This window comes from Dromaius novaehollandiae, chromosome 18, assembly GCF_036370855.1.
Source record: "Dromaius novaehollandiae isolate bDroNov1 chromosome 18, bDroNov1.hap1, whole genome shotgun sequence".
NCBI lineage: Eukaryota > Metazoa > Chordata > Aves > Casuariiformes > Dromaiidae > Dromaius > Dromaius novaehollandiae.
Window position 1 is genome coordinate 13,463,390 of NC_088115.1, and position 26,496 is coordinate 13,489,885.

The 26,496-nt window shown below is 39.3% G+C and overlaps 1 protein-coding gene and 1 long non-coding RNA gene across 10 annotated transcripts in view; one reads left to right on the forward strand and one right to left on the reverse strand.

Annotated features, from left to right (window-relative positions):
* CEP112 (centrosomal protein 112) overlaps nucleotides 1–26,496 on the forward strand; it is a 182,232-nt gene that overhangs the window by 131,908 nt on the left and 23,828 nt on the right. For 7 of the 8 annotated variants that reach the window (XM_064522758.1, XM_064522757.1, XM_064522761.1 and 4 more), the window contains 2 exons: nucleotides 430–492; nucleotides 4,320–4,469. The exons of the other annotated variant lie outside the window; for it this stretch is intronic. In XM_064522758.1, coding sequence (XP_064378828.1) covers nucleotides 430–492; nucleotides 4,320–4,469 — 213 coding nt within the window. The remainder of the gene's footprint in view (nucleotides 1–429; nucleotides 493–4,319; nucleotides 4,470–26,496) is intronic. 8 annotated transcript variants of the gene reach the window in all.
* On the reverse strand, nucleotides 6,468–26,316 carry LOC112982484 (uncharacterized). Of its 2 annotated transcripts, none has more exons than XR_010392183.1 (3): nucleotides 25,997–26,316; nucleotides 15,853–15,947; nucleotides 6,468–9,026 (listed from the first exon to the last, which is right to left on the reverse strand). It is a non-coding gene; the product is annotated as an uncharacterized LOC112982484 (long non-coding RNA). The 2 variants fall into 2 exon arrangements; XR_003258987.2 differs by lacking the exon at nucleotides 6,468–9,026 and adding an exon at nucleotides 9,216–9,917.

The window sequence follows — 26,496 nt, forward strand, 5'->3', positions numbered from 1 at the left end:
GTCGCATTGCGCCCTTGCAGCCTGGGCTGGCGCTTGGGACCTTTTTCATTCCTTTTTCCCTCTTTTAGAAATGAAGTCACCCTGATAAACGTGTGTGTGTGTGTGTGTGTTTTCCCCCCCCCAACTCACACACTCACACACACTTTTTTTTTTTTTTAATCCACAGAAGTCTTTATGTTTTTCTAATAATTGGCAGCAGAGGTACAGTTTCTCCCCTCTTTTAAGCGATGAATAGTTGGCCCCAGATCAAAGGCAAGCCCTTGTGGTTTCTTGGCCGCCGCAGAAGGGCGTTGGGACTGGCGGGGAGCCCAGCCGCGCGGCGATAGGCATGTAGATGAGGTGCCAAGCAGAGGGCTCCGTGGCAGAGTGTCTGTACATGTTCCTCATCTGCGCTAATCGGGTTTCCTTTTGTGCGTGCGTGTCTTGCAGGCGAGCGGCCGGCTGAAGCAGATGGAGAAGGAGTGCGGTCAGAAGCTGGCCAAGTCCTCGCAGGTAGGCAACCAGGCAGCAGCCCCGCGCCGCCTCGTTGGCTTTGGAAACTTCACGACAAGTGTAATTGCTTCTGCTCTTGAGTGTGGTTTTTTACGGGCGAGAGAAGCAATGACCGTTTCTCAAGTCAAATACGCGGTGTTCCTTGCAGATTTTAACCGTTAAAAAATTACACAAAGTTAAACCGACTAGAAAAAATGGTTCCCTTTCTCATCTGCTGAGAGCCGAAGAGGACTGAGCCCTACGCCGGTCGGTGGGAAGCGGAGCAAAGCCGGCCCCGCGCAGGCCGTGCCAAGCCGGACGCCTTGGCCAAGGCGGAGCGGCTGCGCAGTCGTCGCCCGCGGCGCGAGGTGGGGTTTGCCCAGAGCAGCACCGAAACGGCGCTTATCCTTGATCCCAGCCGAGGCAGCGGTTTTGCTGAACGCTGACCCAGCGTGTACCTAGCCGCAAACAACGTTTTTCAGCACGTCAGTGGCCTGAAAGGGCTTTTGACTTGAGTTTTTGCTCTTTAGGGTAGTCTTGTGAACATGGAAGAGGAAAATGTGGGCTGAATTTACATTTATGGTGAAAAGTGATGAGACAGGATGGTTTTTAAGTATTTCAGCTTTCATTTTGATTGACATATAGCACGGGAATGTGGAAAGTGATGAGGATGCAATCAGAAGTTAAGCTTTTAATAGTGAGGAAATTGCCACAAGGTTTTATGTGGAGGTGTCATTCCTCTCATTCCTCATAACCACGGCATAATACCTCCCGTTTACTTGCAAAACATGTTTTCATCAGGAGTAATAGTTTGACGCTCTTAAAAATCAATTAAAACTTTATGTAAAGAATGTTTTAGAGGCCTGCAGACTAGGTAGATGTGATCAGTGACACAGTGACACACGATTGCAAACTTTACTGTTTTACAAACACATGAAATATTTTAAAACTCTTGATTTCAACTTTGGAGAAATATCTTTGAGTCTTATTCTCTGTAAAATTGTCCAAAATTATAGCTTTACTTAATTCAGCGAAATTTCATTGGATATTAAATTTTTCATGGTACCTTTTTTGAGATTGCATTTATCAGAACCATTGGTAAATAAGTTTTTGCATTACATTTCTAATAATTAACACATCTTTTCTATATACTTACTTACATATAGCGAGGCTGTGGAATCTCCACCCTTGGCGATATCCAAACCCGCCTGGACACGGCCCCGAGTAACTTGCTCTAGTTGACCCTGCTTTGAGCTGGTCCCTTCCAGCCTCAGTGGTTCCCCGTTTCTGTGGTGCATCGAGGATAATGCTCTCCTCAATGCCTTCCTGGTCAGTTGTTGGGAGCCTTTGTTAAACTTCTTTTTTGATCAAAAAGTTGTAAAAAATAAACCTATTCTTTGTCTTGCCATCTGAACCTGAATAGGAGAAAATTAGTAAAATCCCCAAAGTAACGTTTAATGCATGTCAGCCCTTGAGGCTGAAATCGTTTTCATTGCTAACTCTATTTTATTTTTTGTCATTGTTATTTTATACTGTTTACGTGCCCAGTAACTCTAATGAAAAGTCCGGCTCCATATGCCAGACATAGTTTACTGTTGGAACAAAAATGGATTCTTGGTCTAGTCGTTAAAGACAGATGGAGCAACTGAAGCAATTCTGAATTTGTAAACAACAGGGTGAGGAAATTGCTGTAATTGTTACAGGGGGAGCACCTAGGTAATACAATACAAGGTAGTAAACATTCAACCTGAATGGCATAATAAACTTTGTCAGACTGAAAGTTACTGGCCTGTGGAGCAGTCTCAAAATGGAAAATTTTTGAGACGTGTATTTTTTTTAAACTAGACACTGCCCTAGCTAATTTACTGTTCTCCTCATGGAGGAGAGATGGACCAAATGACCCAAACTGGCATTTCTCTGCGCTTTCTGTGGCAGACACAGCACACACATCATATGGCATGGTTATTTGGCTCAGTGGAGGAGTTTCACCCTGAAGTCTGAATTTCTTTACTTTTGTGGGTTTGAATCAAATCCCTAATGTTACTTGAACATAGTTTTTTGTAGTGTAGTATTAATAATAGGTCGTTTGCAACTTTTCTTGTGGTCATGTTGCTGACAACATCAGTCTAATCTTACTCTCTGTGGCCTCCTGGAACATTCACTTTTAACACCCACACAGAGAAGATATTTCAAGAAATTTTCTCTGAAGTTTATACAAAGTAAACAGTTTCCTTCTCTGAGAAGTGCTGCACAAAGCAGATCTTTCTCCATCAATGCATGTTAAAATTTCCTTAAATGCCTTTCAGAGCTTCTGTGTTAGTCCAGGGTCTTAACTCAGTAAAAGCCATATGTGATACTAACAGGTTTATTATTTTTGTTATCTCTAAAAAACCTGGCGAAATGGAACATACACGACATGATATAGGCTTGCATGAGTTCAAATTGCTTTCTTATCTTAATGAGTATAATTTATGTGATCCATCTCTTTCTCCCACCTGCTCACTGTATGTGTTACCATCATTTAACACACTCAGTAAAGCCTCGTTTGTGCAAATTGTCTCGTGTAAATGATCTGAATTGCAAAGCAGGTGATACAGCTGAATTCTGCCTACAGTTCCACCTATTCAGCTAATCTCTAAAGTTTGGCCCATTGATCTCATTAGGAACAGATAGCATTCCTTTCGATTGGTATATTACCCTTTTTAATATGTATTTGTTTTTAGTAAAGAAATACGGAAATTTCCATGTAGGCTTTACTCATAATCTATGTTACTTTCTAGTTTTCAGGACTAGTGAAATACAGGGAAATAAATTTATACTGCAGAGTTTTAATCAGTCCTCTTCCCTTTCCCAGTGATTCTAATGCCTCCACTTTTAAAATAGTTCATATAATGTTAGTTGTATCTAAATTTGGGGTTTTTTTTCCTAAATAACTGTGGCTTCAGTATAGTTAAATTTTTTGATAAGAGTGAGGAGGCCTTGCAAATATACAGGTCTGAGCGCTCTGGGAGTCACTCTCTGAATTGCCTTGTGCTTAAGTGTTTCAGAATTAGACTATATTGTACTGCTACAGCAGCTTAACCTTAAACTTGAATATATACATTAAAGCCAGTATGTCTGCTTTCTAACCTGACATTAAGCACACGTTTAAGTGCTTTGCTAGGTGATGACTTACATGTCAGCATAAAATTCTATAAATATGCCTGAAGGAGCTGGTTTAGTTATGACTTTCTTCAGTGATTAAAAAAAAAAAAAAAAGAAAAAGAAAAAGATGAAACGAGTAGATTTCAACAAATCATGAGTGACTCATGTAAAAGGTCTCGTTTAAGGGCACCGGCCATTGAATCAGGTCCCCACTGTATTGCTAAGCAGAATATATTTCTTTCAGTGGCTTAGACATTTTGCTACCAAGGTTAACATTTCAGCTATGCATGTAAATTGGAGCTTTTTCTTCTCTGCAGTATCAAGCTATAGTGTGTCATGCTAAAAAATGAATACCACAATCGCTATGTAAATTTGCAATAGTTATTTCACTGTAGTGGAAAACTGGAAACATCCTATATTTTGAAGATCACAGATGTGCTTTGTTCTCATGAGTAAATATTTTGGAATGTTATAGTGGAAACCTCTTCCAAATATTTTGTGTTCAGCAGTTTTTGCCATTCGCAGCCTTCCTATATCCCTTTGCTCTGTGTGGAATTTCATGCTTGCTAGTGTGTAATATGTTAATTTAAAATATTTAGTTTGCACAGCGGAGTTTGCCAACTCCATCCTTATACCAAGCATAAAAACATGCAAAATACATGCCACTTACTGGAGAGAGATTTAGCATGCTGTTTTCTTTTTAGATCATAGCTGAACTTAAGACAACCATTTCCTCTCTGACAGAGGAGAACAGCCGGCAGCAGCTTGCCGCAGAACAGCGGCTCCAGGAAGTTGTACAAAAGTTTGAAGATAAGAAGCAGCAGCTGATTAGAGATAATGACAGAGCAATCAAGGTAATCTGGGGATTTTAGTCACTGATGCTACTACCTGTTTTAGTGTAATTAAAAGTTTTGCAGCGGGCAGATGAATGCAGGTAGCGTTCGTGTTTGCACAGCCCTCACTAATTCCAGTCGCTGGACCTCGACTTTGATGTCTCCGATGACTCAGTCTGTCTTTCCTCTAGCTGAGCGTATGCCCGCATGAAAATGTTCAGTTTTTGGCAAGTCTTAATCCATTCACTTCAGTCAAATCTGTGAAACTTTCTCTCTCTTTTATTATTAACTCCGGTATTTTAACGTATTCTCAGCACCTTTATATAGTGCCTTAGATAAAAAGGTGAAAAACAGGAGATCAGAGTTGCACCGCCAGTCAGCAGTATCCCACTGACTTTGGTCTGGATTTCACAAGGAGAGCTCAACTTTCATGTTTAAGGCCACAATGAAGCAAAGTAGGTTCTTAAGTTCCACTGAAAACTATATGCAAAGTCTCTGCTAAATATGCATGGAATACAGTATTTGTTCTCTGTAACATTTTTTCATTATGCTTTTACATATTTTATTATCATAGTTACATTCTTTGGCCTTTTTTTAAAGGAAGCTTTAAGAAGTGGCTAGTTTTAAACGCATGGAGACTAAGTGCTCCATGCTGCTCTGGCACCTTGATTCAAAGGGGCTATAGAGAATCCTGCCTGCAGAAGGAAGCAAAATTGGTATTTTTTTAAACATTTTTCCTTTCAGAGAAGTAAAGAACAATGGAAGACTTCTGAAACTCTGTAATCTGTTAGGGTTGACAACCAAAACCCTTCATTAAAAGTTGTGTAGAAGAAGGAAATTCCTTTTTTCTTAGTAAAGATATTTGCTAGTGCAAAACAAAGAATTGTGCTGTTAAATCTAGAAACATATGAATAAAAGGGATTCCTTCCATGTTTATAACTTTTTGTGCTAAAAAGAAACTATGGGAGTTTTTTCAGGTTGGAACTAACTAATGTTCAGTTATAGTACAGTTAATATTATCCTCTATATTTGAATAATTTGCATAATGAAATTAGGTTGACGTTACTATCTTGTCTGCAGAGTGTTCTTTTCCCTTTTCTCATGTCATTTAATGATACTTTTGCTACAGAAAAAAGCCTGTCTTTACTTGCGTGTGTTTACTGAGGAACAGAACTTTTTCTGATTGTTCTTTAGTCTCTTCTATCAAAGGTATAAGCATGTAAATCTTCACTATAATCTGTTATCCACATTCAATCACTAGAGGTAGTTTTTATTACCTCTTGGCTCTTCATATAAAACATAGTTAAATCACATTGCTTTAGGAGCACAGGGTCTTTTTTTGGCCACTTAATAAAATGTACTAGTGGTAGTTCTCCACCTTTCCAGTGGTTGTTTAGGTATGCAGAGACCTGTGACTGTGCAACAGTCTTTCCTGTAGTCAGAAATATGTTGACATTCAACAGTTATCACACGTTACACCTTCTTGAGTTATATATCTGAAAAACCCGTCAGACTGTTTACTAGCGTTTTTCTTAGGACCTGATGCGTGTGCTACTGTGGAATTTATGGATTCACTGAACTAAACTGCATTCAGTGGAAGTAATTCAGTTGGTAACAACAGTTTTTGAATGCTGTTTTTCTGAGGTTTTTGCACTTCAAAATGTAATGAAACAAACGTAAAACCCAAGGGGAGTTCTGCACAATGTTTCTGAGCAGTGTCCCAGCAAGATTTTAGCAACTCGTGCTGCGAGTGTGTTTTGTAAGACTTGGTCAGCTTGGGAAAGAAATTCCAGGAGATGTTATGCTTGGAGTTCTTGAACGTTTAGTATCGTTAATATTGTGCTTTACAAAATCTCCCTTTGAAACCACTGAATTAATGGAAATGTACGGAAAGCTGGATATCTAAACAGAAAATTCTTAGCAGGGAAAAGTGCTGTATGTATTTCTAGAAGCAGAAAGAGGTTTTTAATTATTGATCACTTAGTATTTAAAAACCACACATTCTTCTAGACAAGCATATGCATAAATGCTTTGCTCTTTATTAGCCTGGGGAAAAAAGTTTGTTCTTGGTGAAAATGGAATCCTGGATGTCCTGGAGATGGGTAACAACATCTAACGCAGGGTAAGGTGAAGACCTTGGGAGGTGATTAAAGAAACATCCTAAAGACAAAGCAATTCTTAATATAAGCTTTTGAGAAGGCTTAATATAATATAAGCCTTTGGAAAGACTGTTGTCAAAAATTGCTAAATATAACATTGATTTAAACTAACATTGAGGATCAGATTGCAATTTCCTTTGTATTGCATTGGGTGACTTCCTGTAAGAGACCTTCCAATTACTATTTCCTTTCAAAGGCAAAATACATTTTTACAGAAGCCAACTGGCTCTCAGAGAAGTTTTATGTTTAGTCAATAAAGTGATATGCAGATGTGGATGCCATAATGCATGATTTTGATATTAATTCAAATTCCTGGCTCTCTTTTATAGTTAAAAACGTCTAAGTTGTTATTATTTCATAATTGTATCTATCCCCATAATCTTGACTTTTTTTAATCATATCTCAAGCATTAGTGAAAAATAAATAAATGCAACTTTTAAGAATGTTTTGTTTCTTATGACAACCAGAAAAACAATCCAAGCAACCCTTTTTGGTTCCAGATGGCCTGAGTTTGGGTCAGTTTGAGAGGAATGCCTGAAGTACTTGGCACTGTGCATTCCACTGAGAGTTGTCTGGCCTAAGGCCAATTGAGGCTTGTGCAGTCAGAGTCATGGAATCAAGATAAAACTTTTGATCGTCAAATTCCTTTCTTGTGACTTACAAGGTAACCGTTTTGATTCCATCATATTACAGTGTCTAATACCAAATATCTAAGTAGAAGGAGCCTGACAAGGTGTTGAACAACTGCGTGACTACTGTCACTGCCTTTTTGCTGCTGTGAAGTTTGACTCTTTGAACTGTGCTGGCGTTGGGAGCCATCCCGTCAGCACAGCTCGCTCTTCGGTACTGTGTAGATATCTTTGCTTTGAATTTACCCAGACTTCCACTTTTTGGAGTGTGGTACAAGGACACTGCGTGGGGCAAATCCAGCAACGCTCACCTGGTCTCTGTGCCGTGCCTCTCCTGTAACGTGCTTATGCATCAAAGATTAGGACCCATTGGTTTAGACCGTAGGATTAGAAGCTGAGAGCAAAATTATATTAATGTCCTACAGATGCTTGGAAAAGCTGCTTAAATCACTGTATCTGTTAACCCTTTTGAGATGCTTTAGACCGAGATTTCAGAAGGCATCTTTTGGAAGGGTGTTGGGTGCTGGACACTTGAGAATGTCTATGCAGAAGCTACGTTAGCGATTGAAGTGTCATGTAAACTAGGCTAAATTTAACTAGCTAAATTTAAACTAGCTGTCTCGCATCCTGATAATGATCTAGCCACAAAAACCTGAACAGAGTATTTACCTAGCTTTTCTGATGCTTTTGGGCAGTGGTTACTGAGTCTGGATTTGCATGGCTGGACTCAGCACTAGAATAAAGTTGCTGCATTGTAGAAATATCTTAAGGCCATTTATGAAATCCCAGCCTCAATCTTTTATGAAATCCTTTGGGCTCCTTGGATTGAAAGTGCTGTGAAACCGCGAAATATTTTCAGAGCATTTTAATGTAGAAGTTGATGCTCAAGTGGGGACTCCACATCAAAAAGTAGACTCTGAAAAGAAGTGGATGATGGAGAGCCCACAGTGACAAACACACAACAGAAGAGGGAGAAAATAATGCATTTTTTGCAAGAGGAACCCCCTTTGTTGTTTTGTTTCATATTACAGATTCTAGGCTTCTGTTACATCCCCCTCATTAACACCAAAATTTCATTAACAAGACATGATTTGAAGATGACATTCTTCAACACTTTGTGAGTCAGCCAGATTAAGGCCAGACTAATTCTGTTAATAAATGGGACTTGGAAGATTTCTAGGAAAGAATGTCATACAGTAATGCTTCCCTTGGTGAGAAAAATTTTGAAACAGTCATTTTTCTTTGTTTCAAAATGTTAGGGGGGAATCCAAAGTGTATTTTTTAAGCCAGAACAGAACAAGGGAGAACAACTTCTGATTGTAAAGTTGTGTAGACCAACGTGGACGTTGAATATCCCCAAACATCATATATTTCTTAGATGCTGCCGTATCTTGGAGCAAGAAAGTAATTTCCTCTACGCAAAGGTTAGACTGAGGGCTTATCAACACAGTGAAATTTCCCAATACAACGATAACGAAATACATACTCAAGTATAACTCTAGCAGAGTAAGTCCTTGCGTGGGCTACTCTATTTCCTTTTCTTCTGGAATACTGTTCCCACGTGGAGGTTACACTGATATTGCTGTATTTTAGTATGCCGTGCTGGCACATTTCCCCATAGAGAGGGTGCGTGGTCTCTTGGACTCGGTGCCCGGCGATCCAGTCTCGGGGGAGCCTGTGGCTCCGGGGCTGCTTGCGTCGTCCTCCGGCAGGATTGCATGCTTGGCTGCATGCCCTTCTTTTTTTATTTGCATAATCCCCTTCCCTTGCCCTTTCATGTTTGGTTCCTGCTAAAAGTAAAACAAATTATTTTAAACTTTGGGATGTTTAAAGCATTCAGAATATTTCTTTAAGGGCACCTGATAGCTTTGTTTCCAGAAAGTAGTTGTCAAAATATACCGGTGGTATTTACAAACATCTATAAAATGTAGTATATCAGAAAAACTGTTTTCAAAATTTTGTGAACAAGCCAATTTTGCTTTCAGTTATATTTTATTATCAACCGTGTTTATTAGCAAATTCCACCTGTAATTACAAATAATATTTTGTATTAAAAGAAAAAGCATGGCAGAGATGTGGAAACATTAACTGAGTTACTGTCCTCCTGCAGAACCATTTAGTCTATTGTCCTTGAAATACCTTTTGGACTGCCACCACTGTACTCTGCAGTAGCTGATGTCATTTTTATTAGTAGATAAATAATGAAAATTTGTCTTAAAAGTCCCAACGAAAGATAGCTCTGAGTGTGTTAGCTGTCTTATTAATGATCATGAAGGGAAATGTGCCACTTCGGAGAGTGTAAAACCTAAACTGCCCTGATGAAGAGTAAAGAAAAGGAGCGTTTTTGGTCCCATCTTACATACAGGACACTGGAGCACAGCGCCTTGACTTTGCCCAAGGTCTGTGGCAAAGCTGGAGGTGACCTCTGCACTCCTGAGCTCCAGCTCAATGTGTCAGTCGTCCGTGCATCGGTCCTTCCTGGGAGAACAGTTTCTGGATCCAAACAGTACTGAAACTGCAGAGCTCTGTATTGTTGGAGTGATTTTGGGTAGGAGATGGCCCACTGTTAGTGCCTCACCTACCAAGGAAACCTGCAGTCTTGCCAGAGCCTTTGAGAAAGGTGGTTCTTCATCCAGGTCTGCTCTTCACCTTTTTGTTAAGCCTGCCAACAAGGTTCCAAGCTGTGGCAAATAAGGTGGGAAGAATTTAGCTTTTCAGCATTCTTTGAAGTGGTATGTATTTAAAGCGGCAAGACTATAATTACTTGCTATTCAGAAGGCTGTGACCATGTGTCACTGATTGCACTGAGAGTGTTAATTAAGAAAAAAACCCTGAAAGCTTAGCATAAGCCAAAAACGAAAACCTAAAACTTCATGTAACTAAATGAAGATATGGATTTTTTTTTTTTAATCAGGTTAGTCTTGAGTTGCTCTCTTCTCCAGCATAAACTGATGCAGTAGGGTTAATCTAGATAATCTAGACTGCTGTTGGATATCTGCATGATGAACTTTCCTGGTTTTGGGCCAGTAAGACCCTTATTATTTGTAAGCATTTTTATTTGTAAGTTTTATTGTAATTTTTATTTTATTTTAGTTGAACTTTTTTTTTTTTTTGAACTAACACTCTCCTATAAAAAGGAGGTCAACATTTCACTGTTGAAGTTCACACTGACTCATGTCTTATATGACACCTGGTAGGAATATGTGTTACTGTTTGGAATGGGTCTGTGGCCATGGCCATGCCAAATTCGGTCAGTCACTGAAGATCTTCTGAGATGTCTGTGTCACAAAAGTCTCTAGAAGCATCGCAAATCTATCTGAAAGCTTTTGTGGCTAAACATTACCATGGCAAACCATTTGGGATGGTGAAATATAGAGTTATAGGGAACTATCCTGATGTTAAATACATGTAGTCATTTTTCAAGGAACTCTATTTCTTTGTTTCTGACTTCAGTCTATAATAATACTAATAACTCTGTAATGTCTCTTATTAGCGGGAAATTACAAGGCACCAACATATAAAATTTTGTACTTTAGCATTGTAAAATAGTCATAAAAGTTTACCAGGCAAATCATGTTATCTTGCTCATTAATTCCTGTGTTCTGCCTGACCAACAAAGAAAGTTATGTGTTCCCAAAGGGTAGGTGAATGACATTTGCAAGGCTTTTATGGTTTTACTTTCTCTTTTACCTGGGGACCAAATTCTGAAGTACCTGTTTTTCACAGTCTTTGTTTATATGAATCCTAGTTTCACTCAAATTCAGCCTGTAAGAGAAATTGAGGATTTAGCCCCAAGTTTATTAACTGCTGCACATATTGTGTCCTCTTGATTCCATTACATGGGTATCTTTGAACAGCTCTATTGACACAGTCATTGTGAATGATAATAAAAATAGACTTGCTTTCATGTTAACATTAGTTTGTTAAACACAATTACTAATAGCAACCAAAATTGATTTTAAAAAGTCCTCTCTCCTTTTCGTGATCGTATCTCTTTTTCTGTTGCCACAGAAATTATTTCATTGTATGAAGCATAGTACCTTCACTTCAGAATTACAGGGTTTCAGATGTTTAGCCAATCAGGCAGTCGGAGTGGCTGAGCATCTGTAAGTACTTTATAATATCTTTGACATGCTTTGTGAGACAAAGAATTGAGTCATCTTTTTTTCCTGCAGCAAGCTTTGCACTCTGGCATTTTTCTTGACTTTTCATGTCTCAACACATTGAAGAACTTACCATGGCCAACAGCAAAATCATACTTACAAGCTTTATAAAAGACTAGAAACAGTGCTTGCCTAGTCTCTGAACTGCAGACCAGTTTTATCCGGCAGGTTTAAAAGTCTGTATTTTTACTTTTTCCTACATGATCATTGTTGCTCTCAGTGTTTTGCTTTCCCGGCAGAAGGTGCTTTGCTGCATGACCCCTTCTTTATTCTTTCCAAGCCTTAAAAGGGGTACCACAGTACATCTACCAGTCTCAAAATTATGGATTTAAAGATTCCATAAATGCAAAACAAAATATAGAATCTTACGTAGTTAATCCAGCAGTTTCTCTTAATGAGTTGGATTACAGTAATTTTGCACTGGAAAAATGGCGGAAGAGAATTAAAAACAAGCCCTGAAGTTCACTGCTTTTAACTGACAAAACTAAAATGATAATAGTGAATGGAGCCCTAAGCTATTAGAAGGACATAGAGAAGACTGCCTACTAATGGCTGTTAAATAATACTGACATAAGCCTACGCAGCTAATAAAGGAGGGCAGAGGATGTTTTTAACTGTGATATAAGAAAATGGAAATGAGCTTTTTAAAGGCTGCTGCGATGGTGACAGTTTACCATACTGCTGCATATCAAAGACACTTTACTCTCTGAAAGAGCACAAGGACTTTTACGAGGAGGAGAAAGTTGTGTTTGGAGAGACAGAATAGGGGAGATACCCTGAAGTTACCAGACAGACTGCCTGGGAGGAAGAGCCTGTGCTCAAAAGCCTGGGACTTTAATAGGGAAAAAAAAATAAAAACAAGTGTCTAATGTCCTCCAAACACAGGGCATCTGTAAAACAGTCTGTGCATGGGACTCTGTAGGCTTTCCAAGGGCTGTGCTTTGTTCCGGCTCCAATAACTTCCTGGAACCCAGCCTTCCTCCCGCTCGCGCTGGAACAGCCTTGACTTCAGGGCTTCTCCAGCAGTGTAGGTGGAAACACAATATGTGCGAACTATATATTCAACCAACAAAAGATTCCCGGAGCAAATGACATCTTCAAAGCAAATCTTCCGTAGTCCACAAACATTTATTACTCTGTAGTAAAGATTTTAAAGCCTGGTGCAGTAATACAAGTTAGGGGGTTTGGCAAATAATGATTGGGGATGTGGACCTGCTCTACTTATCAACATGTATTTCCCTAAGACATCTTTCTTATGGTGTGGCTCATCCCAGGAGTGAGATGAAATAGCACCAGATTACATTGGCTTATTCTAGCTTGCCTGCACAATTTCCAGTATTTGTGTAAACATTTTTTGCAAAGCTGTATCTTCTAATATAGGTTGTTGTGCTTTCTGTACTAATCGTGGTGCTGGCTGCTCCAAGGATACCAGCAGGGAGAGTCACCTACGATTTCAGCTTTATACATTAAAGTGCTCCTGCCAAAATTAGTATTGACTTTAGAAATATTCAGATTCCATTTAGCTTTTTCTTCTGGCTTTCCAGCTTTACATGCAACTCTGAAACGCAAATAGATCTAGCATGAAGAGCAGGAAATATAAAGCTAATATCAGAGCAGGCATTTTTGTGTGTGTGAAGGTCTCATGAATATTGTCAGAACATTTTTAAAAAATGACTAGCAAATACTTTTGAATGGCAGATTACAGTGAAATAGAAATAACTTTGTTAAAGTTAGTATTTTTTTTCATAATACTAGGCTTTTTTCTTTTTAGGAGTAGCAGTAGAAAGCTGGTGAGTCTGATACCTCTACAGGATAACTAGTTACCAATATTTAAAGACAGGGTAGTAGTAGAATCAAGTGGTCAGTAGCATTCTTACCACTTCTGGAAGCTAATGCCTCTATTTTTTATAAATATAGTGTTATTTTCCATACAAAAGGAAAATACCTACTGTTTCCTTAGCATTAAAGGATGAGTTACTAAGAAATACTGAAGGAAAGCAGCCAAAGCTACCCCATTTCTGCCACTTTCTTGCATCAGTGGAGTTGAGAATAAAGGAACTTTCCAAGGTACAGTACTGTACTTGAAAAGCAAAAAAGTATGCGAGGACTTTTATCTGTGTATTCAGTAGATCAGATGGCAAACTCCCCCAGACAGCCTAGCAGGGGAGCCAGCTTCTGCTTTTCTGAGTAAGCCCTGAGTGGTGTGCAACAGCACCAAGCACAACATCAAAAGATAGACGTATGTTTTGAATGTAAAGTTCAGGGTTTTAAGAACATCTTTCTAATTAGCACAAATGAAATATTTGCAAGTTCTGGCGCTGACTTTTGCACAGTTTTGTGCTCAATGGAAGGGGTGATTTCATCTCTCTGTGTAAGAGGTGAGATGGACAAATACTGTCACCAGAATGTGATGACTCTGTTGCTTGATATAAATGTATCCTATTTCCGCCTGTCATCACTCGCTCTGCTCTGCCCAGTTAGAAAATGTGAGAGGTAGCATTTAGCCGATTTTTTTTTCTTGAAGAACCAAATAATTTTAATTGAATGTTATTATCAGCCAGCTTTTGTGGTTTGTGATGGTTTCAGAATGAAGCAGTTCATCTAGTTAAAGAATGTCTAGGCACTAGTATAATAAGCTCAGTAAATTTTAGGATACGGCCGTCCTAAGGGAAATCGGTTTGGCTTGCCTTTCGATGGATATTTCTTTTACTGTAAGCAGCTAAATTAGCACTAAAGTCCAGAAATGGAAAAAATTCTATTCCTGTATATCATATTTTGCCTCTTTTCCATGAAAATTTATATTATGAACATTTTTGTTTATGCCTGGTACCCCTTTATGCCTTGCAGTTTAACAAAACTTTTTCTATGTGTTCATATAGTAGAAGGGTATATAAGAAGATCAAATAGTCCTATAGTTCTATAAATAATAAAATTATTCTTCGAGCCTTTTGCACGTGGATTCTGCACTTAATGTGCATATTCCATCTTGCATTCGAGTTTGGGATGCTTTCACTGGAAGTGGTTTATCGTTACTGATTCATGCACCAGCTAGGCTGTGTTGATTCTCTTCAGTGGTGAACAGGATTCAATTTATTTTTCAGAGAAAGCCTTGTTTTCAAGTATTTAATGTTTTGATCCTTTAAAACATGCATAGAGAAAGCTGGGGACTCGAGGCTGAAGCTTTTTCTTAAGCTCTTTCTTCTGTGCAGGCATCGATAGATTTGTATTTTCACGTCTTCAAAAAGCCTGAGGTCCTCCACTGGGAGAGCAATTCATGGAGTGAAAAGTGCTCACCGGTTTTCTTCTTTGGGGGTCTGTCATTGCTAAATTTATTCTTAGGACACTGAAATGAGTGTTGTATGCAGGACAAAATTTAGGACTCTAAATGAGTTGCTTTACAGCAGTCCCCTTCACAACTGCTATAGGAGAGAGGACTGGAAGAGCAGTGAAGCAGAGGTCAGTCAAGCACCACAAAAACCTTTATCCTCTGATACAAACATTTTTTAAATTCTTCTGTTACTAAAACTGTGTCTCTGCTTATTTTTAGTGCAGGCTTTCACAGCGTTGAAGTCAAGAACTTCAGCTAAGTCAATACGTTAATTAATCTGAAGCCAAATCTTTCTGCGTTGATGCATGTTCATATGTGCATCTATTCCACTGGTACAATAAAAACAGTTATCTGCAGAAGTAGTGGTGAAAGTACCTGTCAGAACAGCTTTCACCAGCTTGGTCAACCAAGCATGAGACCCAAAATTTGTATTTCTAATGTTGCATATGTCTCCTACATTTGGCACCTCAAGAGAAATACATCTTCAGTGAAAAACCCAGGTTGCCAGTTACAAAGAATTCATTAAGATCTGCTGAAGTTCAAAGCAAAGAGGCCAGTTCCTCGCAGGTCAGGGCAGCTCTCTGTATGGTTCCTTCTTTGCCTCCAGCAGGAGGTTATCTCCAGAACCTGTTTATTTTTCTGCCAGGGTTGTTGGCAGGTGAAGAGAGTCACACCAGATCACCTCACAAGTGTTTTTATGCTGGAAACCCATGCCCTGAATATGCCATTTTCCTGGCCCAGCATACCGTGAGATCATGGGTTTCAAACCTATCCGTGTGGGCCTTAGAACATAAAACATTCAATGCACCTTTCATTTCCTTTCTTGAGACCTGTCATAAAGTCACCAGCTCAGTTTTTCACTGGTTTTGCTCTCCTGTGCTTTAGAACCTCTCAAAGGATTAATGCCTGTTGCATGGAGAGGAAGAGGAGCATCATGTCCTGAAAAACTGTGACCGTTGGATCATTTGTGAATCAAAACCAAATGACTTGAAGTCCTTCTAGAACCAGTTTAGGATAAAACAAAACAGTCCCATTTCCTGGGAAAGAAAAAATTAGGACATATCAATACTTAAGCTTCATGCAGCTGTACAGTGATTTCAGGAAGCATAGAAGTGGATGTCTTACCAAATGGGCAGCAGTCCTAGTCCAGATTCATCTAGCTTCTGGAGATTCACTGTTTCAGGAGTGCAGCATCGTAGCTTTCATTAAAAAGATGTTATCTGTATTAGAACCATGGAAAAGGTGTTAAAACCTGAAGCACTGTCATGTTTTTCTGTGCGTTTTGTACATGGCTGCTGAGGGAATTGTATATGGGTCTGCCATGCTCCAACTTGGCTCCTTTTCTTCCTGTGGGCAGTCTGATTCCCTTCGCTATGCAGCATCCACCCTTCCCACCAGTAAAATCCCTAAACTTGAAGAGATGCATGGAAGAGGATGTGCTTATTTAGAGAGGGATGGTGCCCGCAGGTGACTGTCCTATCTGCTCCACGCATGCCAAAAGCCTCCCGGCGCTGTCTGTGCTGGTGCCGTGTTCCAAGTTCATTGTGTAAGAGAGGGTGAAAGTACAAGCAAGAGAAAACCAAACATGAAAAGTGAGTTTGTTTGCTTACTAATAGGCTTGGGAGAGGAAGAATTAAAGTGTATAAATAAAAATCCAGGCTAGCAGATGTTAGATGCCTGCAGGAAGGACTGCATAGTTTGGACCAAGCCAGATTCTGCAGTTGGCTTGAAGGAGAAATCTGAGTTCTACCTGGCTTCAGAAAAAGTGTCGTCTTTTTTGTATAGGGCTATATTTAAATTCATTATATTGTTGTTTCCAATGTTAATGTAGTTCATACCTTTTACACTTTTGCACTTGTAGTTCAGCAGGGTAAAACAGCAGTTACTGAAGACTATGTAAAAATTTGAGTCCTATGAGTGGGCTGTGATGTCTGCTTACCTGGAACCACCTCTGACCACAGCTGTGTTCTAAGCAGCCACGGGCACCTCATATATGATATGTTTTCTTATTCCTGCCAGAATAACATTTACATTTGTGTACATGTTGAAAACAAGAAGAACACAGGAAAACATGAAGTGGGCAAAGAATACAGTGAGGTCTGAGTTGTTGCTCTTAATGTTTACGCTTCCCTTAAGTGTTGTCTTCAGTACATTTTACGTGCTGCTTTTTCCTTTCCAGTGTCCTCTACTAGGTCTCTTCTCCTTCCTACATCCTATAAAATGTGCATTGGTACTGTGGTGAATTCATTTGCCAGCACACATCTCTAATGATCCAACACTTCATGGCTTCTGTGCCGCCTGCTTTAACTTGCCGTTTGTGTAACCTGCCTCTGCAGAGGACAAGCTTATTTGTGCTTCCTTATCAGATCCTAAAACTAGATCAAGATTTATGCTGCTTAAACAGTACTAGAGTTTTTAGTTCTTTCACTGTACATTGTTTTTCCTTCAGTTTTTCCTCATTTATGACGAGGAGAAATTTTCTAGTGTGCAGGAAGCAGTGGGAAAGCCCTGCTTCGTGCTGTGCCGGTCTAATGAGAGAAGGTTAGTGTGGAACTGCACAAATGAGAAACTGGTGGGGCCTTAGAACTTGATCTGTTTTCTGTTATTTTTAATGCTTTTGCATTTTAAAAATGTCATCTGTGTAAGAATATTTGGAACTACTTACATATTTAAAAAAAAAAAAAAAAAAGGGAGAGAAGATGAAAAGAGGCTGCCTTCCTTTTAGATGTGCCAAACAGGTTTGGCAGTCGTTCACTTAACATTGATCAAGCGTTGCTGAGACGTTCTAACTCTTGTAGCATTTTCTATCTGCATAGAAATGGTCTAATCAAGCATTTCTGAAACCAGAAGACATTGATCTGGGACATTTTTCTTGTTCGGGGCACTTTGAGTGATGATTTCAGTATGTTGGAAGTATTGGAATTCGACACTAATCCTTCAGAGGCTTGAAAGTCCTATAGGAGATAAACTGCAAAGATTGTCTTAGGGCTCAGGTAAACAGAACTGGCCGTGCCGGCTCAAACCAAAGGTCCATCTGGCTCAGTTTTCTGGAACATGGTATCTGATAACAGATGCCCAGGAAGAAGTATAAGAACAGGCTGAAGACTTAATGACATTTCCTCAGTATTTTCTGCCATCCTCCAGCAAGTTACAGTTAGGAGAGTCCCTGAGCCAGAGGTGATGTCTGCATTTAATAGTCTTTGATGGACTTTTATTCCATGGTTGCCTTTTGAACCCTTGCTGCCTTAGCACCCACAATGCTCTGAGGCCACAGCTGCACTGTGTGTTGTTGTACTCCTAGTTTCACGTCATACTCCTAGTTTTGAAAACAAGCAGCCATTCCCCGTTCATTTTCTGTGAAGTGCTTACACTTGTATGATCTCCTTCCTTAGGACTCTTCAGCCTAGATAAGAGGTTTCTTGTGTGTTCAGTCCTTTATGCGGGAGTTGTTCCCTGTTGCTCTTGCTGTGCTGGTTCTGGGTCTGGTGCATCTTTTTGAGATGGTGGGAACTGGAAATACATACAGTGTTCAAGGTGAAAGCACTACGGTGGCTTAACATTTTCCTCTAGTCCAATACAGTTACTATTGAGAATATTTTTATACTATACTGATATGTTTTTCAAATTCAGCTCCAGAAGTGGCTTTCATCCATTTGTAGTCATCCCTCCTTTTCAATATCTTTCTATTATTTTTGTTCCATAATATCAGACAGTCTCCTTGTGCATACCTAAAAGTAGTTAAATTATACTTGGCAATACATAGAGATATCGTGGGTTGGAGCAGCAGAGTTTAGAAGATCAGGCAGATGAAGGCATGCATGTCGCAACCAGACTGGATCTTTGTTTTCTATGTTATCTATATATTTATAACTATTGACTAGTTCCTTTCTTATAGGGGAAAAATAGCCCTACTAGTATCAAAAAAAAATAAATGGAACTTGGTCTTAAAAATATGAAAGATAGGTAGAATTAAAAATGGCCAAAGTAAATCCAGGTCTGCTTCTGGCCACTTGAGGAGTAAAGGCCAGTAGAGACTCCAGAGGTGCCTGTAGAGAGCGAGGGAGTAATGTGGAAAGGTACCGCTTCTAACATACCTTTGGGCTTTCTTAATCCTTTCATCCTTTATCCTTTCATCTCTGTTTTCCTTGTAAATTGCTTTTCAGCCAGGCACGGGGGCAGCAAGTAGACCGTACAATCTTTAGCCCATCAGCAATGTAATGCAAGCCACATTTCTACCTGTAAGTGGCATTGATGCTAAAGCTACTCGCTGCGTTATTGGGAGGTGACAGAATGGACCTCTGGGAGTACTTTAACTGCCTTGTCATAAGGCTCGGGGAATTCCTGGAAAGGAAAAGCAGAGGGATATCTTGCGGATGCTAGTGAGGTTCACAAGTAGGTCAACAAAACCTGCCTAGTGGCACCAGAGTCTCCCCTCGTACCTGCCTATTTCCACACAGGAGTTTTCTGCAACTACAGAAAGATCAGCTAGCTGAATTAGCACAGTCTTCAGCCATCGTTGAGCTCAAAACCAGCTCAAAAAAAGCTTACCAGAAAAAGCAAAACTCCACTGAAATCAGATGTTTTGTCACAACTGTGATAAGAGCTCTCAACATCCCCAGAAAGAATATATTTGAGACGCAGCAATAGCTTTGGCAAGTGTTCTTTCCCCGCTCTCATCCTTTTCCTAGTTTTCCTGCATATAAATTACACCTAATTTTTATCTATATTTGTGAAATTATCAGCATCAAAAGATCAAATGTAGGGTTTCTCTTTTAAGTACAGCCAAGCCGTTGCTTATGGCAGTGATCCTTGCATCAATGATCTCTACCAACCGAGCCTCTCGGCTTGATCTTACCCGAGCTCGCTTTACGGGGGCACAGAGCTAGCTGAAAATTTGCAGGCCAAAATTCTTCCGAAACGCGTCAGACATCAGTGGCACGAGCAGCCTGGTGTGGGTCTGACCAGTCTCGTGCCTGATGTGCACGGGGACGCTCTTCACCCTTGGGAATGTGTGAATCTGCTTCATCTGCCTCTTTAGAAGTTTTACAGCTTCTGCACTGATAGTCCGTTAAAGTGTTTAAAAGATACGGCAGTTCAAGTTATAGAGAACTGGTATTTGGACAAGCCATTAAAACAGAAGATACAGATGACTGCCTTTCTATATGTATAGAATACAAACCAAATGTCTATTTTAGACAGTTGCTTTTAAGGGAAGTGTGGCCAGTAAATTTAAGCCACACAAGTTCACAATATTTAATTAATGATTCCAGTTCAGCAAAAGGATTACTTTAGACCTAAAGGAATAGAATGGCGGATATTCCCAGAAATGAGTTATGCAGGAATTAGCTTTTTATTCAAAATACAGCTATACTCTATCAGAGAGGTTCATATAAGTTGTGGAGCTTTACACTGTTCTTTGCTATGTATGTATCTATGCATCTATCTAAAATATTTTGCATTAGTATTCTAGAGCTCTAAAATGGGAGGAAAAACTTCTGAACAAGCTGAAATAGATCTTTGCCATGTCTAATCTTTAAAATTTATGAATTTAAGATTTTAGAAATGTCTAGAAATGTTGGCATTATGACCGCAAGCATCTCTGCTGTGATGACATATGATTAATTGGAGCAGAACATCCTGGGGTGAAGTTCTGATCGATCATGTTAGGAGGGCTTTAAAAAAGTATGAAGTCAATACTCTATAAAACAGATACTTGAAAACAGTTTTCATTTTCCTCAGGCTACTGAGATTAGAGTCTCGTAATCTGTTTGACCAGCTGCAGAGGATGTTCTTTTTCATTTTTTCTTTTTAAGTAAATGAGCTTCATCTCAACGTGATTTAAAAAAAAAATCAAACTTCAAAAATGCTCAGTTTTCACACATTTATTTAAATAGGAGCAATTGTATTATCGCATCTTGTTGCAAATGTAATTGGGTTGGAGGTCATTAAAGACTTTGAATGAAAGAATTTCTAAGTTTCCAAGTGTGCATCCTTCACTGTCAAGAATCATCCCGTTTCTGGCTTACAGGCATACTTTTAGAAGATACTACTTTGCTGCCTCTCACATCTTGCATGCACCGAATGTGCAGGCGCTGTTGAATCAAGCTAGCTCTTGTTCAGTTCAAAAAGCGGTGCTTTGCCTTGTGAGTTCAGATTGTTGATTAAGGTTCTTGTGAAAGAGGTATAAAGACATTATTAGATTTCTTTATTTGTGTGCATGTAAGAAAATATGTGTTTTTTATCCAAAAAGGACTACTTCTCCTGCAATGGGGGGAATTCAAGCATTTCTTCAAGCAATACTGTGGAGTCTGCTGGTGCGTTGCACAAAATACATTGTTTTCTTTTATTCGTACTGGGAATCGGATTAGCCTATTGATTGGAAATATCTGAGCCTTTCATATTTACTTTTAAAAGGAGCATAGCAAAATAAGATGTTTCGCAAAGCCTATTAGAAGTGTTTATATTACTCGGTCTTCATGCGTCTGTGACAAGGAATGTGTTTTAAGAAGACATTTGTAGTGCAGCACGGGTCCACTGAAGCTGCCGATTGCCGTCTCCAGGTGTAAAGTTTCAGCACACCCACTTAAAGTGGCAGTTTGGTGATAAACTGATTTTGGAATCAAGCCCCCGGCAGTGAGAAGATTGCCTTGCTCAGCAAGTGATTGATAAATATGCTTTATCGTGAGTCAGATGCTCTCAAAAGCGTTGCGGGAAATCCTGATGGAGCCCCTGATGTTTGTTTTTTCAGAACTGTTAGCAAGTTTACAGCAGGTAGCAAAACAGATGTTTTACTAGTTAATTTGTATTCCCAATAGCAGTTTTTCACGAGCACAGCATATCCAACGGTGTAGACATTCTTACAACACAGCATCAAAAATTAAAGAAGTTGTCTGAAATCTTGAAGCTGACTTCAGGTCTTCACGGAAAACCTACTATGAGGATGGCAGACTCCTTGCGGTTTCCATTGCTTGTGAAGTGTTTAATAAAAAGCAAATTAGGAAACGAAAATTGTCTCGCGGATCAATCGGGCGTAACAGTTATGCCTGTTCAACATTATCTTTCAGCATGTCAGACATTAACCTCATTGGGAGTGTTTTATTTTGTATAATAGTCTTGAAATCAAACTGAAAGGTTGACTTAAAATACCTAATGTGTGTGCTTTGAGGTTGATAACAAACTCTGCAGTTCAAGTTTTAATAACTCAGGGGGAGCTAAGAAACTTCAAAAGGTTGTGTGATAAATGTTTTTGACAATGCGTCAGCTAAACATTAGACAGAATCGTGGTAAATCCTCTCCTTCTAAGTGGTTTAAAATGGAAGTTTTGAACTTTTCCTTCATACGTGTATGCTCCAGATGTCATGGTATCTTTGGGTTTAAAAGATTCGTTTTATCTAGAATATGAGGCATTGGTGTTTCTGTCTACACCTCAGAGAGTGAAAGGGGGAGACAGTTCAGTAGTTCTCTCCTTTTAGGAGAAGAATGTGTTCCCATGGGTGCCCTTGACCGTGAAACCCATGGAGGCTGGAGGAGAGGAAAAGCTAGTTTTAAAGCATGTTACCAAAATACTGTAGGTTAATATTAGAGTAAATCTTCTGAGTTGACAAGCTTTCAGAATGACTTCATCCCCATGACCCTAAAACTTTCTGGTATTAGAAAAAACAATGCTTCCACATGGCAACTGCTTGCAGCTTTTTGTGGTTCATTGAGAAAAATAGATGAAAGCAAGTTTATTACTACTCTTTGAACCTCGCCTCCCTCCCCCTCTCCTATCACCTGTGCCACTACAAAAACAAAGTGAAAACAGTTCCTTCCTTTGCTCCCCCTGAAAAAATGCCTGACTTTACAATGTATATTGCTGTTTTGTTTGAATTTTTATCTTTTCAGGACTTACGCTGCTTTATTGCATCCTTTGCATTTCAAATAGATTCAATTTATAGGGCACTGCTGTGAAGCCCCAGCTCAGCGAAATGCTTAGGCCCTCACCTGCTTTTAAGCCCGTGAATAGCTCCGCAGCTACTGTCAGTATGTTTTCCTGAATCCATGGCTATGTACTTTGCAGAAAATGGTCCAAAAGCTTTGGTCAGCTAAATCAGGGATTTACAGAAAATGCCCCAAACACTCCCATTGATATCTTAGAAGAATATCAGGAAGAAAGGAGAAGAAAATATGCATGTGGACAGTCTTCACAGCCCGCAAGGTATCTCCTGGAGACACCAGTTCTTCACATTTCCAGGTGAAGTCTGATGAACTAACGTTAATGGACTGCTCAGCAACTAATGCTGATGATCTGCTCAGGAGCCAAAGTATCTAATACACCGCCGATCAGTCCCTTACATGTGGTTTTTGTAAAGTGAAAAGAGCGTAGCATTAGCTCCTACCCCACTGAAAAAAATGCTTGAATATGTTTCTTTTCTGTCAAATGACCTACTTGCAAAATTTTTCACTGCTGCTAGAGAGACTTAGTTTTGCTCCTTGACTCAAATTATTCCCGTCCTTCCTGAGCCCTTCCTTTCTTCGCATGCTGCCTGGAGGGCAGAAGTTCTTGTGTTTCCCCATGGCATCTCCTGCAGGCACGTTTTAGAAGCAATGCAGACCGCCTCCAAAGGAGCCCTGCTTGGACTTGCCTAAGTGTGCAAAATCTACAGCTTGGGCTAGCTTTGCAAGATCTCTGATCCCATTTTGAAATATCAGCAAAGTGGGCCAGATTTTGAAATTTGTTCAGTACATGGATGTTCACATTATTCTAGGTGGGAATTGAGGAATTCTTTGCTCTCTTGAAAGTTACCCCTTTTATCTGATTCCTGACCAAAGAAACTTTTTTCATAATGGTAACAGAAAATGGAGAGCTAACTGTTTTAGTAACATGTTTAAAGAGATATTTAAACTTGCATTTCCTTTTCCTGTTGTAATTAGTGTTCCCTATTCATGAAATAGTGCCTAGGGGCTAGCATCGTATATTGGGCAGGAAGATTCCCAGGTTCTTTCTGCAGTTTTGTCAGTGCCTGGTAGGACACTGGACAAATCAGACTTCCCACCCATATATAGTTATTAGCAACTTCATGCAGGTGATGAGGTTTAGATGATGGTAAAAGGCTAGGAGGTCACTGGAAGGAAAGTGTTCAAGAAATGTAAAATATTGCTTAAGGTGTTTTAATTTCTATTCCTCAGGAGCAATAAAAGAGAGGTTTTCTGTACAGTCATAGTAGTAATTATAACGTTACCTGTAAGGTGGAAGAATAATTTCAATTACTAAACATCATATCTATTTTCTGTAGAAAATAATAGAGATATTTTATTTTTCTGTTGCAGTAATGTTGGCCCTTGCATATAGGTTGTGGAAAACTTTGTTTGCAAAAACCAAAGCTATTGTTTTAACAAAAACCACAGAAATTTTGCCTTGCCTATTGAATCAGTAGCATAATGAGTAGTGGAGCAATAGTTCAACATCAAAGGAGACTTTTTGGATATATAGTGTGTTGCAACAACAGCGAAAAAGTTCCCACCAGAAAGGAATTTTGCCGTATGTGAACAGCAAACATATGTATTAGGTTAAAACTGTAAGATTTCCTTTGCTTTACACCAAAACCAAGAGAGAACTTGAGTACAGAGGTTTTCAGAGAGTCATGGGTTGGAACGTAGAACAGAAGACGACCGATGTCCAAGGTATGGTGGTGGTGCCAGTGGGCAAGATCAGAAAGCATGGATTATGCACCAGCAGTTTGGCTCAAATATCAGTATGTTGCTTCCAAAAAAATACACTTTATTTTTGCTCTGGCTGGTGGGAGTTACATCAGTGATCCTTGTAGATATATTTTCCCAGTTTATTTTTAGTAGTAATAAACTTAGACATGTTTACTGATCCCCATAAAGCATTTTAACAAAAATAACAATCACTTTTTAAAAGTGCGAGTAGGGAATAGTTGGAGAATAAAAACCTGTGATTAATTTTGATGGGATACTTGGTTTGCTGTTTGTGTTTGATTCTGTAAATTGTGAGACCATCTCCTGCAAAGGGTAAGTTTGTGCCCTGTCCTCAGGCATCCTCTACTTGCAGCTTCATGGAGAGATAAAAGTACTCAAGATTGAATGTTTCTTTGACATAATTTTAAAGCTTTCTCCAGTTATATTTGTGGAATAAAAATTGTTTTCATTTTTGTTAATGTTCACACAGATTTTCTTTAAACTTGCAGAGCGAGGTTTTCTTCACGTGATGGGGGAAGAGAAAACACATCAATGGATGTAATTTGAATTTAGGAGACACTTAAAGCGGGAGGGGGGCCTGTATTCAGAATTACTGTTGGCACATGTTTTGAGGATGTAAAGTGGAAGCCTTCTTCTGTGGGCATTAGTAAGGAGATAATTAAAACTGCAGTAGGTAATTATGGTAGCTTTTATTACTGCATCTTTCATTAACTAATTATATTAATTTAGTAATGTTTGAAAAATTCTTTGAAGATGAAAAGTGCTAGCTATTATTACCTTTTATTACTAGTATTACTCTGCACTGGTCATAAATATTGAGGTCTCCTCTTGATACTGGTGCATGTCTGTGGATGCTGAGTCGGTCTTACAGCCAATAAAAATTACACGTGCATCAAAAAAAAGAATATGCCAGTATGTGGCATAATCTGATCATGAGGATTAATGACTTTCCTGTTAACACTTGGGGTTTTAGCGTTTTTAGAAGACTTTCCTTTCCTAGTACACATCTCCTCAACTCTCACTACCCCAGAGATCAATATAGCGGGTTCACGGTGGTCCCAGACCTGCCGTTGCTTCTGATGGGGCAGGAATCAAGCTCCAGCTACGCTCGGGAGCTCACCAAAAGTAGGAAATTATTTGAGTTTGAAGGAGAAGAAATATCACAATTTCATAAACACGATGTTTTCATATAGTGATTGATATCAAGTATTTCAAAACAATAATGATTCCTGTTTATTTAGTTCTTCCAGAACTGAATTTTCTTTCAGGGAATCTGACACTTTTTAAAAACGTCCTGTGGTTAAAGGATAATCAAATCAGTTTTCACATTTAGAGACTAAATCCTTCATATATTCCCATTTCATACTTGTTCATGTGCTTCTTAAAATCTTTTTCTTACCAGCTTTTAGTTGATTTAAATTAAGCTGTGTAACTAATGCCAAACATTTATTCCTGCCCTGAAATGGATTTTGCAATACTGGCATCGTACCTCTTCGTCTCGCTCTGGCTCCTTGTCAAAACTATACTCTTTACAAGTTAAGGGGGAAAAAAAAAAAAAAAAGCCTACCTGGAAATGTGGTTCGGCTGTTCCTCTCCCTCCACGTCGCACAGTGCTGGTGCGTCAGCCGGCCCCGGGGCTGCCGGGGGCTCGCCGCGGTCCACGAGCTCGGCCGCGCGGGCTCCGAGCCATCGCGCTTCTCCACCATCAGCCTCATGTCTCTCGGTGTCAGATGTGACCAAAACATTTACGATACAATTTTATTTTAGGAGCCTTTCCATTTTTATAAATAAATCCAATGAATGTGCTTTTTATACAGCTGTAATTCACCCACATTGTTGCAGTAGAGCTTATTATCTCATTTACATTTTTAAGTGCTTTTCAAAGTGTAGGATATCTGGGCTGGAAAGCAAAACATTTCATTTCTTTGTTCTCAGGCCAACACAAAGCACTTCCAAGGTCAGGTATGGTGTAGACTTTCAACAGCAAACATGTTTACATGGCATTTGAAAGCTGGTTTAACTGAAAAAAAAATACTGTCTTTATAACAGTGATGTAAGTCAGCTTAG